General features: G+C 43.9%; 4 protein-coding genes across 5 annotated transcripts; 2 read left to right on the top strand and 2 right to left on the bottom strand.

The window, feature by feature from the left end:
• The first annotated feature begins 80 nt into the window (after window positions 1-80).
• Window positions 81-1655, top strand: LOC135496969 (uncharacterized). Its single transcript, XM_064786578.1, has 4 exons — window positions 81-88; window positions 325-526; window positions 819-893; window positions 1348-1655. Exons 2-4 carry the CDS (start codon window positions 339-341, stop codon window positions 1574-1576), a joined length of 492 nt encoding a protein of 163 aa, XP_064642648.1. The 5' UTR covers window positions 81-88; window positions 325-338; the 3' UTR covers window positions 1577-1655.
• A 1135-nt stretch (window positions 1656-2790) lies between these two features.
• Window positions 2791-3676, top strand: LOC135496971 (uncharacterized). Its single transcript, XM_064786579.1, has 3 exons — window positions 2791-2848; window positions 3116-3190; window positions 3445-3676. Exons 1-3 carry the CDS (start codon window positions 2799-2801, stop codon window positions 3674-3676), a joined length of 357 nt encoding a protein of 118 aa, XP_064642649.1. The 5' UTR covers window positions 2791-2798.
• Window positions 3677-3730: 54 nt separating this feature from the next.
• On the bottom strand, window positions 3731-8460 carry LOC135496964 (ethanolamine kinase 2-like). The gene is made up of 8 exons (XM_064786571.1): window positions 8199-8460; window positions 7526-7641; window positions 7063-7218; window positions 5974-6126; window positions 5294-5532; window positions 4979-5136; window positions 4561-4727; window positions 3731-4107 (listed from the first exon to the last, which is right to left on the bottom strand). Exons 1-8 carry the CDS (start codon window positions 8310-8312, stop codon window positions 4056-4058), a joined length of 1155 nt encoding a protein of 384 aa, XP_064642641.1. The 5' UTR covers window positions 8313-8460; the 3' UTR covers window positions 3731-4055.
• A 605-nt stretch (window positions 8461-9065) lies between these two features.
• LOC135496960 (lactase/phlorizin hydrolase-like) lies at window positions 9066-14006 on the bottom strand. 2 transcript variants are annotated; one of them, XM_064786565.1, is made up of 9 exons: window positions 13635-14006; window positions 13239-13369; window positions 12717-12971; window positions 12111-12294; window positions 11599-11838; window positions 10933-11062; window positions 10226-10410; window positions 9719-10026; window positions 9066-9297 (listed from the first exon to the last, which is right to left on the bottom strand). In XM_064786565.1, exons 1-8 carry the CDS (start codon window positions 13792-13794, stop codon window positions 9743-9745), a joined length of 1569 nt encoding a protein of 522 aa, XP_064642635.1. In that variant the 5' UTR covers window positions 13795-14006; the 3' UTR covers window positions 9066-9297; window positions 9719-9742. The 2 variants fall into 2 exon arrangements, with proteins under 2 accessions (XP_064642635.1, XP_064642636.1); XM_064786566.1 differs by having other exon boundaries at window positions 9821-10026.
• Between the last annotated feature and the right edge of the window lie 401 nt (window positions 14007-14407).

Below are 14407 nucleotides of genomic sequence, written 5' to 3'. Positions count from 1 at the left end.
ACATGTTTGAGTATACTACATTGAATAAAAGCATCGGTTAAATTCACAGCCTAAATAATTGTTCACTTGGAATACGAAAACAGACAAGGTAAGACTTCGTCTTTTCTTTTTCGAGATGAATCACAAAATTTGTTTGGGTGGACACGGACTCGTATATCAATAGCTGCAATTATCGTGATCAGCCGACCTTATTCATACATTGTACTTCATCACATGTACATGTACCCTTGATATCTGTTTTTGAAAGCCATTCTGATGAACTTATTAGCTGATCATAAAGCGTCCACCTTTCCCATTGGTTATCCCTCAAAATGTTGCTTTCAGAATCTAATTCCAAGATGGCGTCGCTCCCCCTTGTCGTATTTCTCGTCTCCGTTGCGATGGTAACATGTGCCGACCCGCGGTTGGACCTATTCAAATACGGTAATTGGTGCGGTGCCTATACTACAGGGTTGAGCACCGATTCCAACGGTGCCGTTGCCGGAAATAAGTGTTGTACGTGTGACGACACATTGGATGACTGCAGGTAAGCCTCTCCCTTGACACTACAGTGCAACCGAAGTCCATTATGAAGAAGTGTCTTACTGTTGCGTTCAATAACAGCGTTCAGACGAGCCGCATCCATTTTTTCCTGCAAGCAGCCCTTCCTTTATGTACATGCCTGCGAATAGACATTTCAAAAAGCCCAAATGGGTGTCATACAAAAACGAAATGGCTTGTTATGTAACGACTGAGGGTGTCCTCCGGATTTGCTTCGGCATGCCTTGTCTTCCGTGCATGACAATGTCTTCATGTTTCTTCAATTCACTTCTTTACAGGAATTGCCTCCCTCCCATTGATGAAATGGACGAAGCCTGTCTGCAACACGACTACTGTCTCGCCTGTGGGACCAAGTAAGGACAATGACAATATGGTGACCCAAAATACCGATCCTGGTTTTTTAGCCCAGTCTTTCCTGAAAAACATTTCAGTAGAACCTAGTTTAGCTGCTCAATCAGCCCTAACCTGTGCATTTCTTATAGGCTCTAGTACCAATTTTTTCACCTGAGTGCAGTACGCGAGAGGCAATAAACAAAAAAGACCTGCCCAAGAGCTTCACACCGACTGTGGGGTTCAAACCAGGGACCTCTTGACCACTTGCCAAGAGGGCGAGCCAGACTGCTCAGGCACCCACCTGACTAGCCATTTCAATAGGGTTGACACTCTCGATTTGTTACTTCGCAATCGCAGTCTTACCGATAAGTCTGAGGTCGAGCAAAGGTGGCAAAACCATTTTTGCAAAAATGAAATATATATAGGCCCGTATACATAAATGGGATCGCCAATTACCAGTGTTTACGTTTTCAGACACATCTTTGGCGCTCACGACTGCGGCTGTGAAGAGGACATCAGCAAGATGACCCAGGGGGTGGACTGTACCACAGCCCCTGACGCCAAGGCCTGCGCCTCATTCAAGGCAGGAACCCTGATTCTCTTCGAGAACTTCCCCTGCATGTGCACCGATCCGGATACCTGCAAGAGGCCAAGCATTGCCGGTGTTGGAAAGTGCATCGTTCCAAATTACAAATTTTGTTAGAAAAGCATCATTTGGTGTAAATTCATGTTATATCATACGTACGAATTGGATAGATTTTGACGAGTGAATAAATGCTGTAACCCGGCTTCATCTTATATTTTGCATCACTTATGATTTTGCCATTGGCGACACACGCACAGTGTGGAATTCCCTCCAAGGTCTTTTTTTTCTTTCATCTGTTTCAGATCACCCAATTCGTAGCTCGTTTAGCTGACCATGGAATATACCTTCCTTTGCCTTACCTGATGCATGTAGCTACCCTCACGAGATTAAATCAAAAGAAACTAAATCTCTACGGAGAAACAACTTTTGATTTACCATGCACTTCTCTGTGCAGGGTGCCTGAGACAACTACAGACAATCCACAGACGTAGATAAAAAAATCGACAATATCCGCGTATCTCAGTGTTTCTGATTACAAAATATCCGATAAGTAATTTCTGATTTGGGAAAAAGACTTGGTGTTGACCAGCTGACGAGGTGAAATCATGATGTCATCTTCGATAACTGAATGATATCAAGCTTGTGCGAACTATATTATCACCATGATAAGTTTAAGGGAGTACCTTAGTTCACTGTTCGAAGTGGGTAAGTTCAATGATTTGTAAGATTGTATATTTTGCAATTGTTTTCGTCTCTCCAAATTTCTGAATTTCTCGTGTCGATCAAAGCCGTAAACGAGAGAAAGGAACACGATACCTGAAACTGGGTGAGAGGTCTAAACTTCCCGATTCAAGTATCTTGTGTGTCATTAAGTTTCCATAGCCCACGACGACCGTCTCAGTGACCGCTACGACCTTGGAGTGGTCGGAGGTAGTGAACTCAGCCCCGATCTATAATGTGGGGCAGTCTGTAACTGCTGTTGTTAGATTCTATTCTCTCACCGTGGGATTTCAAGATGAAACCCACCTCCTTGCTCGCCTCCTTTTGCTTGGCCTTATTTGCCAAACAAGCCAACGTCGGCGAAGGAAAGTAGCCGACCACTTCTACCATGCCGGAGATGTCTCATTATTTCAACAGAAAATTCAGGTGGAATCGTCTCATCACATCCACAGGTTTCGCCATGCAACTCCTCTCATTCCTCAATATTCTGCTCTGCCTGGTCGTCGCGGCCAGGTCGGCGAGCGTCAGCAAGCGGCAATCAGTGGTCGACCTCTTAAACTATGGTGAATGGTGTGGAGTCTACCACAGCGGTGTCGTCTCGCCTGCCGACGATGCCGCGATGCTCCTGAAGAGATGTTGCACATGTAGCGATCCTATTGAGACTTGCAGGTAAGTTCTTGTTCTTGTTCTGTCTTCTGATGAGTAGTGGCTCTGGCATCCACGCTGGCCCTGTTCCCGAGCATGTCCAAAAGAGTTCTGAGCCCGCTGCTAGTAAATGCGAACTTACTTTCTTTGGTTACCAGTGACATCAAGAATTGGTGACATATATACTTGTACGTCACTTTTTCCTTGTTACATGTCCATTTTCTTTGGATTAACCCATCACCGTTTTTTTCCTCTTAATTTCGCCTTATCTGCATTTTCGAACCTTTTCAGACAATGCCGTCCACCCATCGATGGTGTCGACGAAGCCTGTCTCCAGCATGACTATTGTCTTGCCTGTGGTAAACGGTAAGTTGTGTGAGGCCGGGGGGGGGGGGGGGGATAGCGTGGGAGGTTACGAAAAAACGTGTTTTTACCATGATTCTGGCCGAAGATTCTCATAAAGTGCCATTTTCTCCAAGATGTAGACTGGTAATCTTGGTGGTGGTGTGCTTGTTTGCGCTTTCCGTGCCTATGGCGGGGATTGGAAGGGTTAACGTTCTTTTATGATTTGGCATGGTGTTAGATGTGGCTGTCAGACCATTTTCATCAATACTTTCCAGACATGGTTACGACACGCAAGCCTGTGACTGCCAGAAAGCAATCACCAGCCAAGCCTACAAAGCAGACTGCAAAAAATCGCCGGATGAGAAAAGCTGTTGCGCCTATAGGCTTGCCGTCCTCGGTGTATTTGAGAACTTCCCCTGCGTCTGCACCAACATGAACACGTGCCAATGGACCTTCCAGCTGATGGGCCCAGGGAAATGTCTCGTAGCCAATCATAATTGGTGCTAGAATGTCGTACAATCGGGGACTTCCGTCATACTTTCAAAACAAGAGAAATTCAAATGGTCCTATACTGCTCCTGCTTAAGTTGTATTATTTTAATCTCGTGAATCAAAAATTCTATTCAATGATACAGAAACTTAACTGACAGAAAAGTACACTTTGTTGTTATTTTTTACCCTGAAGTGTTGAAATGATGTCACTAAAAGAAGGCATTTTTCTTGATACAGAAAATATTGGACGGAATATAACATGCCATCTGAAACATTCCAAACGTAGCATTCCAACAAAAAGTCAATTGAAGAGCACGCGCTCTCTCGAAGTTTTGTGGCAGAATTCCAGCAGTTGCGGGTCTCGACTGTCTACGCATTCCGATGTATCCATTGCTCTAAATTTTGTCTAGTTCTTCCTTCACCAGAAGGAACCGATTGGCAAACATTCTGAAATTGAAGCAGAAGGGAAGAGGGTGTGACGTGATAGGTGTTTAAAGGCGTACACCCTTGAATATAAAGGTTTTTCAACTTCTGAAAAAACCATCACAAGTATGCACCCCAAAAAAGGCAGTAATGTCGGTTGGCCGAGAAATCCTTAAACCCTTGGCGTCGGCATCTGGATGGGTATAAAGAACTAAGTGCGCTACAACACTCTAAGGCTCTTAGGCAGAACTCTCTAAGAGAGCCGAATTTGTTACCGAAAACGGAATGACTGTTTGGCTCGCATCTCAAAATTCCAACCTTAGAGGGTATAAATAGAACAGAACCTGCCGCGAAGGCCATATTCCTACATGCTGCCAGGTTGGTGGGACGTGTCCGTACGTATAGTGTGGGTGCAAGGCAGGCTTCGCAACCCTTACGAAGAGCTACGAACGGTCTAGTCTAGGTAAGTAAGCTTACTTGAAGATCATTTGCGATAATAGTTTCATAATTTCTTCCTCGGTCTCCGGCACCGGGATATCATTCAGCATCAACCACATTTTCGCCTTCTCAGAGTCTTTAGCTACTTCATGTGATGGTCTCTTTGTGAACAGCAGTACGACCAAGCCAAGCCAGAAGTTCATCGCCTGAAAATTGGAAGCAGTATCCATGACCGTATAAGTTTAAGCTCGAAACGGATTATGTATCTTTTCTAAATTCTCAGTGTATCACAAACATGACAAAGCGGTGGTGACCTTCAGCGAGAGTTGCATACTAGCCTCTCTTTACCACAACAAGTTGCATGCGGTGTTCGAGAACCACCAAATTCTGCAAATTCAGGCCATCTGCAATAACTGCAAGCACTCAGAGAGTATTATTCAGAATACTGATATATTACCAATGCTGTTAATTGATAGTGCTTATACCAAGTTTCCACCATCTCGTCCGTGACTGCGTCCATGTCTCCTTGTTTGCACCGACACTCCAGATAATACTTCAAATATGTCACGACAACTTCTTTGGTCGGCATGTGCTTCTTAGCATCAACTCTTGCTCCTAGTAATAAAGAAAACGAGGTGAAATTTGCTCAAAGCGGGTCGATAAATGTACCACTTTGCCACACTGAAAAATCGGGAAAATGTGCCAACGCACTAAAGGAACGCCCCAAAGCCTTGAAAACAGGGGTAGTCGTTAAAACTTGATTGAAGCTTACCAGTCATCGTAACGAGTACGAGATAGGCTATATCATACGCCACGTAGTTGAACGCGCAGGACTCGTAGTCAAGGAAGGTCACACTTTTGGTCTCTTGGTCGAAGAACACGTTGGTCGGATTCGTGTCATTGTGACAAAAGGCGACGGGCATGTCGGCCTCTTTCAATAACCGCAACAGCTTCTTTTCGATAGCGTCCAACTCCCCTTTCATGTCTGGGGGTAGTTCGGCATCGCCGAAGCTGAAAAAATACTATGATTAACGGTCATTGTTAATGACTTCCGTAAACTTGAACATTTTCCCGCCCACATGAATTTGGTTTGATGATTCGAGAAATTACTTTGCGAATCGAGGTTTTGCGCGAATAAAACGCATGCGAAAAGTATTTCGGGATGTTAGCATCGTTTCTAACTTCAACTTGATTGAGCCATCCTTAGGTGCATAGCGCCGTCATTTTACGTATAACGTCTGAAAAATAGGAAGTCGCAGGAGGTATACGTACGTTCTTGCAGTTTGAACCGGGATTGGAGCGCAAGTACGCGTTGCGCGCGAAGCTCACGCTTTTTCAGGGTAGTATGAACAAGCATTGTGGCAAATAAATGATGAAGAGGAAAGGCTACCAATATCAAGTTGATTGTGTGATTTTACTCAGAGGCGTTTCTGCGAATGGACCTCCACTCACCTTGCCATTATTTTTGGGTCATCAAAATCTGGCTGAAGTCCGAGTGCAAATTCGCAATTTTCGAATATGACGGGCGTGTCATCCAAACCCATCTCCTTGGCCAGTTCCGCGTGCTCGTTGGAGTGGTAGCGCGCTAACTCCCGTAATGAGTCCCTAGAACAGAATGAACCGAGACATTTTAAGTGTCGAACGCCCCGATTTATCATGTTGTCAATGTTGTCAATGCAATTTTCTTTTTCAAAGAGATATTATAACCTCAGTTGTCATAAGCAGATCACAAAGCGGAGGAACTCCGCCATCTTAGGGTGACGTTGGTGCCTTTTCCGCACCAGTGTCCAGGGACCCGCAAAGGCAATCGCCACACTGAGGTAGGGTGGAGGGGGAGTTGGTGTTGACTGTCGTAAAAAAGTAAGATACACTCATGAATATTCACTTACAACGTTTCACAGCTTAAACGTGAGTCCAAATCGTTGGATTGCATTTTGTGTTGGATGTACTTTTAGAAGCTATGCACATGTAAATCTTTATCAGTTCTTACTTGATGGTACATGTTTGTATGTTTATCTTTCAGTCACAATCATTTCTAACTACATGCATACATGTACTGGATCCATTGATGCTTTTGGATAAAAATCAATGGCTTCAACTACGATTTACCTAACACTTTGTGGCAATAACAAGAACTTTATAATGATAGTATTTTGACCCACCCTGTATGTTTGAAATGAAACATAGCCCACTGTTGAGATTATTATTCGGGCGCAGAATAATCTTGTCTGATTTGGGTCAAGAGACATTTAATCGAAAACCGGCTAGTACTGGCACAATGAACTCATTAATCAAGAGGTCACTAAATCTTTCTGGAGGCCTACGCCGTTCGCTGAAAATTTGAAATTTGTATTTGAATTTGAAAATTCCAAATTGCGTCATTACGTACTGAATACGACTTTCAGCATTGCCGTTGTGGAGATATACAAATACTATATCGTATATTTCGAATACTTTTTAACTGCTACGGTATAAACTGCACAACTATTTTCCTTGACCACTATAGTAATTACAAACGGCGTGTACCCCTTTAATATTTACCTTATGACAACATCAAATCCAATTTGATGAATTGAACCCATGCCAATTGTTTCCCCGTGAACAAACTCCATACAGTAGCCGTTGTTGAAGGTGCACAGAATCGGAACACACAGACCGAGCTCGTTCATTACTCGTACGGTCTTGATCTCCCGGCCTCTAAAAAAGAATAGGAAAGGTTAGGAGCATGGTCAAGGTGCTGAAGTCTACTGTCTTCTTTGTAATTAATACCATAAATACAGCCGATAATAAGTTAAAGATACAACGTCCATAAATTTAACCAATTTGCTCCAGCCCGTCAGTCGTCTGCATTCTCGACAAGCCCCTGGCAGAAGAGATAGGAGTTTGGTAGTAAAGAGTGTCTCATACGCCAAATTTGGCTGACCCATTCATGATTGGAGGGATGACACTATTCCGATTTACGGGTTTAAGAAGATGGACGGCACAAAAACTGTCATCAACTTACGGTTTCTTGTGAATTGGAAACACAATCATGTCTCCAAATACCCTGACAACAACCGACTCCTCCAACTTAGTGACGTAACAGGCGATCATCACGTTCACGTGACCATCTTCGAGAACCTTCAGATGCGATGAAAAAGGAAAATATGATGATGATCTTTGCCGCCAGTTGTCCTCCTTTCCCATCCAAAAAGACTGTGATCAAACTATCAATATGGTCCATTATTATTGTGTTAAACGGAGACGCTCGACAGCTGAACCCAGGCTGCGACGCGCTTCGAGCCCAGGAAGTTGTCGATGCTTGCCCAGTGTTTTCTGATGCATCCATTTATGATCGGCATGGGGCGAGACTGACCCTTGCACTAAATCTAAGATGGCCGCCAAGATGAAAATGGCCGCCAAATTACCCAACGTTTAAGGAGTACGCCGTTCGTAATTACTGGTGGTCGGCAAGGAAAATAGAAATGCAGTTATGCACAATACACAACTTGGTATTTATATACATGTACACAAGTTGGTATTTATCGTACATATATGTATATCTGTCTATACAATGGCAATGGTGAAATTGGCGTTTGATACGTATTTGTTCAATGGGAAATTTTCAAAATCAATTACAAATTTCGAACGGCGTGAGGAATCTTTTTTGATATAACGAATATATGGACATGATTTACCTTTATCTTAACGTCGTCCTTCCTCCAGTCGGGCTTCAGTAAGGCGAGCAACTGAAAAACCTCCTCCTGTACCTTGTTGTGGTCCAAAGCAATGTCAAATTCTGGAGCAGCCATTTTAAGAAAGATAATACCTCACCAATAATTATTATGGTAGGTGCTTTTGATCAAACAAGATCACTGGTCTATCGGGATTATGTTATCATTGATTACAAGTGTAATCAAATGACACGTGGCATCGAGATCACGGAACGTATGACTGTTTTGCCCTGGCCCTTAAGACTACTTTAGCAATCTCTTGAGTATGTTCGGTCACACCACTTGTATATCGTTTACTTGACCGTGATCTCCAACGTTCTGATATCATTTCAGTCTTGATAGTTGAAAATATTATAACAATCCGTAAAGAAAGTGTGTCATATCAATGTCGGCATCCCCCAATGAGTGGCTACCTGACAATTGCGGATCCGTGCCAATGACGAGGCTAGGAGCTGTAATTTTCAGTTCCAATGGCCAAGGACTCTTGAGAGTTGTTGTGGCTCGGAGTGGTGCTGCAGGACGGTTGTAGGGGCCAACATCTTATCAGGAGCCTGGACCCTAGTGAGCAGAGCATTCCCCGTATCGCTACGTTTGCAACCAAGCATCCTTGAATTGGTATGGTAGTATGGTGCTGGTGTCTATCTATTATATATTTTAGTTTTATACTAATATGTAAAGTGCAACTCGCACAGCTGTTTGACATTGGGGAGCCCCCCAAACCCCCGTCCTTCCGACATGTTTTTAGCCAGTGCATTGGGGAGATGTGCAAGTTTCATCAGTCAACGCTATTCGTCGTTGAATACACACAATCAAAAGCAATAAAAAGACATGTCAAAAGGTTTGCATTTATTTTGACGCGACGGATGTCTTCTCGAAAACTACAGATGTCTACACAATTTCCACAAATCTCTACTTCAAATTGTTATTATTATCAAACGCTACTGTAGGGTGACAGGATGAATCTTGGCAGGTGGTCCAGTCATCCTGATCGTGATGATGGAAATGATGCTGTAGCTAAGTTTGGTTCTTGTTGCTTTTGATGGTTTCAGAGTTCCTCATGAATCTAAAAAGGAAACTGACAGTTAATAGAAACCTTAATTGCGTGGTGTTAGTGCTGGGCATATCTGAGAGTTGTACATGTATTAAACACACACGACACCGTCACACTTTAAGAGACGCCCTCACAAGAAAGTCTCTTTGACCTTTCTTGTCCGCTCCACTTACACGCATATTTTTTTTTCCGGGGACAGAAATTACCATGTACAAAGGAGCAGGCCATACCCCCCGGAAGTGGAGTCCATTGATCATTTTATTCTTTTGCTAAGCAGAGTAGTGTTAATGCAAAAACATGTTGGGAAATTTTTCATTGAACTTTTATCTTCCTGTTAGTATAGCACGGTCTTTTTATGATCGGCTAACTTACACTAGACATACACGTATGTCGCGGAGAACATTTTTTAATGAGAGAAATTATCTGAATTTACCTATTGTGCGCATCATTCATGCACCTAACTATACTCTCTCTGAGTGGAGAAAACTGCGATAGCCAAGGCCAATGTCAAGGCCATTAATGACAGTGGCGTCACCTTTTGGCCGCTGTTGGAGAAACCATTGGCCTCGATCAATTCCGTGTAGAATTTGGCTGATGCTTTTGGGGTCCTCGGCCGCGTGGGGTCGGTGAAGTCGACGTAGTGCAAACCAAACTTCTCATCGTAACCCGTGGCCCATTCGAAGTTGTCCATGAGAGACCAGGCGGTGTAGCCGATCATACGGACGTCATCAATCTTGTACGCTGAAGAAGAATTCGATCATCAATATTGCTGGTAAGCATCGTCAATTCTTGCCGCGCCTTGCCATCATGGATTTTAGCTTCAGCGTGATGACAATCGGATTGACTGTGCCTTCGTTTTATATATGAATCCGTAGAATTTCTTGAGGTAAAGTCAAACTCTAATATCCGTGTTTCCACCTAAGGGACCGCGATCACTCACCCTTGAGCACGTTATTGATGTAGTTCTTGTAGTACCAAACCCTATGCGTGTCCTCCATCGAGCTGTTCCTATCAGAGACACCGTTCTCTGTAATGAAGATCTCGGGGTCGTTATAGGTATTTTTGATCCACCCGAGTAGCTTCCTGCAGCCCCAGGGCACGCCAAAGAGCCAACTTGACCCAGACCTGAAATGAACGAGACGGCGATTTCATTCAACGGCCTTGAGTCCGTGGATGAGGCAGCTAGAATTCCCCATGCAGTGGAGGACATGTCGGCAAAAGATGGGGCAATGAGGGGCTAAACGGGATAATTGTCTTTGAGAATTCGAACAATGTCCGTACCTTCCGCACGTGTGATTGATGACGTACGTGTAGGCAACATGTCGGCCTATAAGGCTGACGTTACATAGGCCTCATTCGTTCACTTCCCACATGTCACGTTCCAGCTTTACTTAACGTTCCTCGGTGAATGCACGGCCTTGTGGCATGCATTCAGTGAGGAACGAACGCATTAAGGGGAACGTGACATGTGGGAAGTGAACGAATGAGGCCTATGTAACGTCAGCCTTACATACACAAAGCGATAAATCCCTGCGCACAATTTTACGAGATCCACGGACGATTCATGATCAATTTTCTGCTGTTTATTTTATGATACAACCATAACTTCATCTGGTCTGGGTATGAAGTATCATTGATCATACGTACGTTGGCCACGTTGGGTCAATAGACTCTACAACATCCCTGTCCATCTCATAGCTAGGAGGGTTCAGCGGACTCGTAGCGCTGGTCACTAGCCTTGTCGTGTAGTGGTTCAAACCGAAGAAATCGTGAGTTCCTGTACAACAGATAATCAATAATTATATGCTAAAATGCTTAATAACCAAGATGGCTGCAGTGAATCCAAGATGGCTGCCAACTGCCAAGTCATGGTGCTGACGACCACGGACCTAGCTGTGTCATGCCTTGATGCGCTTTGTTTGAATGAGGAAAACAAAGGGAAATATTGCTGAGTCACCCTAAACGAAACGACATCATGGTGTTATTACATGCTTTGAAATAATATGAGTTTGCCATTAACAAAGATGTATAGCGAAAACCTTATCTAGACAATCTATTGTCCTCTGTTTCCTGACAAATTTACCCGTCAAGCGCTGTGTCGAACTATTGGCAGGGTAGTAAAAGGATGGGAAGATGAGCGGAAAAGAAGGGGGATCGAGATCGGAACCGATGCAGGGTAGCGCACTATGTTCATGTGGACGAGAATATACTCTTCTGGTTATACGTGACGAACAATAAAACTGGAACATGTATGGAAAAGATCGCATAATGGTTGTTATGTGGCTAGTATAGTGACACATACTGGACACGTACCTTTAATCATGTCAATCTCCGTCTGGTTGAACGTTGGCAGACGCGATACCGACAGGCCTTGGGCCATGCTCTTATTATAGACCTTCTCCCTCATCACTTCGGGATAGTCTCCATTAAATATTGGGTTGGCGAACCATCCCAGCTTGAACTGCTGGGCGACCTCCGCTGCTTCAACGTCCGCTGGATTGCTGGGGTCCTTTGGTTGGAAGTAGTCCGAGTCTAGGGTGATGCCACATTTACCTTGGAAAGACAAACCGTAGCTGAAATAAATAGGGTTCAACCGGGTATGGCACCGCCACTAAAGGCTGCCTCGTAACTATGAAGTACAGCATTGGACGTTAGGTGGTAGCCCCACCACGTCGATGATAGTCAAAAATTGTTGGACGCTGAATTGATTTCTATCATGGGAATACGATTCCAACTACGCAAAATACATACTTTGTTACTGTTAGATAGTAACACCAGCCACTGAGGCCAGACTGATTTTAAACAATGGTGGAATGAATTCATACCATTCTGTGATGATCGGAATGTTGAGTCGTACAGTCGCCAAGCTTTTGCATGAGACTTGAGGATAGTGTGTGCACATTTGTAACTGGCTTCGCCCGGTTGCCTGATGCCTGGAGCGTGGATTCCGATTCCGTATCCTAACCAGCAGGTCACGAAAGGCTCGTTGAAAGTGATCCACATTTTCACCTGAAATGTATTAAACAGCGATGTCATTTGTTTTAATCTACCGAGTGTGGTGGTAAGCAGCGCTGTGACTGACTCAAACCGGTGAGTGTAGGAATTGCAGAAGTTCGATTCCAATCTTCTAGTCTCGGCATTCGTAACGGTTGCTGAGTGATTCTTGCACTGCATACTTTTGCTCCACAGCAAATGAAAGGTAGCGTCTTATTGGGAGAGTGGTTCGATTCTTCATTTATTATATTTAGAAAGAAAATGCATTTTAACCACAGTCAGAGAACAGAGTGATCATGACCTTGTCCGCATAACGTTTTACCATGGTTACACGGTCAACCCGGAGATAATACCAGAACTGAAAAGACTGAAAAATCGTTTTTGTCAACGGTGTCTTTAAATGAGTCTGGCGACTCGGTTTAATTTGCGAAGCTCACCCTGTCTCCAAATGAAGAATAGACCATGTAGGCGTAGTCATAGAATTGGTCTACGAGTGCTTCATTCTCCCAGCCCCCGATGTCTTGCAGAGCTTGTGGGAGATCCCAGTGGTAGAGGGTCACCACGGGTTTGATGCTGGCCGCGATCAGGGCGTCAATGAGGGCGTTGTAGTAGTTTAAACCGGTGGTGCTGATGTTTCTGCCGCCAGTGGGGATGAGCCGGGACCAGGAGACCGAGAAACGATAATGGGTTACCTAAAATGCCGATAACAAGACAATAGTCAAGCATAACATCCACTTCCTGGTAAAGGTACATGTAGTGCTATTATGACATCCTTATTCGGACCGGAACAAAAACTCACAAGGAAGTCTGACTTTAAAGTGAAACCTTGCTGAGATACTGATGACACAACACAAATAGCTACATCAGAAATTATAGAGAAATGCTATGTAGAAATATGTGTACAATTTCTAATGCACTCAAGAAGAGCACATTATGATACATGTAGTATCTCTGTTTACCTTCATGTTCTTCATGAGCTGGACATCCTCTGTAATCTTATTATAGCTGTCACAAGCTATATCCCCGGTAGCATTATTCGCAACATTGCCTCCCGCGTGGGTGAACGTATCCCAGATGTTTACCGATTTATCTGAAGAAGACCATACGGGTATGTAAAACTGAACAGCATGGTAATTATTTCCCACATGGATTACATTCCTGCCCTTATACTCTTAGAAAAGGTGTTTGAGTATCTGAAAAACCATCAGAGTTCATGAATAAGGTTGCTGCATACATCACCATGTAGTAGCAGAATTATAAGAATTTTGCCAACACTGTTCAATGGAGAAGAATTTCTTCAGGTCCTTGTAAAGAATTCTTTTTACAAAACGCGCAAACTATTGTAATCTACTTACCACCTGCGTTCCACCCTCCCTCGATCTGGTAGGCCGAGGTGGCAGTGCTCCACGCGAATCCTTCGGGAAAGGTACCGTAGAGTATCTCATCGTCGTCCTCTGGAGCAACTGTCGCGGAGATAGCGGCCACAGTCATCATGAGCAACACAATTGTCTTCATTTTGTCTTTTCTTTGAATCAAAGCTCAGGCAGGGAAAATTCAGTTTGCTGTCCGATAGAAGAGTTTTCAGAACCCCAAATTGACACCCACCGCGCAAGATGTCTAAAGTATGGGTCTGCTTATTGCCGAGTTAGACAAGAAATTTAATTCATTTCATATCAGTTACATATCGTCTCACCCCAAGCTTACTGGTTTGGCAAGTGTTTCGTAGTGTAGTTAAACCACGGACAGCATATACAGTATATGATCGTAGTTCAATGCTGTTGACATGTACCTTCGCAAGAACGTGAAACAAAGCTCGCAACTATCGCTCGCCATTATCTTTAGTTTTATTTTATACGATAAGAGTGTACATGTCCTTGTGAACGGCCTTCCATAAGCACAGCTCCAGTCTATTTTAGGAAAGTTGAAGGCCACGTCCCTCCGTTCTTAAGTAACTGCGGAATTTCGCATTGTTTTATCTTAGCGATTCGCAAAAGTTCTGAAAAATAAAACTATCACTTTGGCGGATCGAATTCTCCTTTTTAGCGATTTTATTTTGCTTGTCTACCCGCCCTGTTACCCGCTCGACCAACCCTCAGAGCTCTGAGGGTCGGTCGAGCCGGGAAGCACC

The sequence above is a fragment of the Lineus longissimus genome, chromosome 12 (assembly GCF_910592395.1).
Source record: "Lineus longissimus chromosome 12, tnLinLong1.2, whole genome shotgun sequence".
Classification (NCBI taxonomy): Eukaryota; Metazoa; Nemertea; class Pilidiophora; order Heteronemertea; family Lineidae; genus Lineus; species Lineus longissimus.
Note: the sequence above shows the minus strand (reverse complement) of the source record. Positions and strands in the feature narration are given on the sequence as shown.

Coding starts and splice junctions, on each gene's coding strand:
- LOC135496969 (XM_064786578.1), top strand. CDS start 339: ATGGCGTCGCTCCCCCTTGTCGTATTTCTCGTCTCCGTTGCGATGGTA. Junction 527..818: donor GACACATTGGATGACTGCAG/GTAAGCCTCTCC, acceptor ACTTCTTTACAG/GAATTGCCTCCCTCCCATTG. Junction 894..1,347: donor TGTCTCGCCTGTGGGACCAA/GTAAGGACAATG, acceptor TTACGTTTTCAG/ACACATCTTTGGCGCTCACG.
- LOC135496971 (XM_064786579.1), top strand. CDS start 2,799: ATGCTCCTGAAGAGATGTTGCACATGTAGCGATCCTATTGAGACTTGC. Junction 2,849..3,115: donor GATCCTATTGAGACTTGCAG/GTAAGTTCTTGT, acceptor GAACCTTTTCAG/ACAATGCCGTCCACCCATCG. Junction 3,191..3,444: donor TGTCTTGCCTGTGGTAAACG/GTAAGTTGTGTG, acceptor AATACTTTCCAG/ACATGGTTACGACACGCAAG.
- LOC135496964 (XM_064786571.1), bottom strand. CDS start 8,312: ATGGCTGCTCCAGAATTTGACATTGCTTTGGACCACAACAAGGTACAG. Junction 6,127..7,062: donor GGATTTGATGTTGTCATAAG/GTAAATATTAAA, acceptor ATTCTGTTCTAG/GGACTCATTACGGGAGTTAG. Junction 5,533..5,973: donor GACCCAAAAATAATGGCAAG/GTGAGTGGAGGT, acceptor GTATTTTTTCAG/CTTCGGCGATGCCGAACTAC.
- LOC135496960 (XM_064786565.1), bottom strand. CDS start 13,794: ATGAAGACAATTGTGTTGCTCATGATGACTGTGGCCGCTATCTCCGCG. Junction 12,295..12,716: donor ATTCTTCATTTGGAGACAGG/GTGAGCTTCGCA, acceptor AATACATTTCAG/GTGAAAATGTGGATCACTTT. Junction 11,063..11,598: donor GGAGATTGACATGATTAAAG/GTACGTGTCCAG, acceptor TCTGTTGTACAG/GAACTCACGATTTCTTCGGT.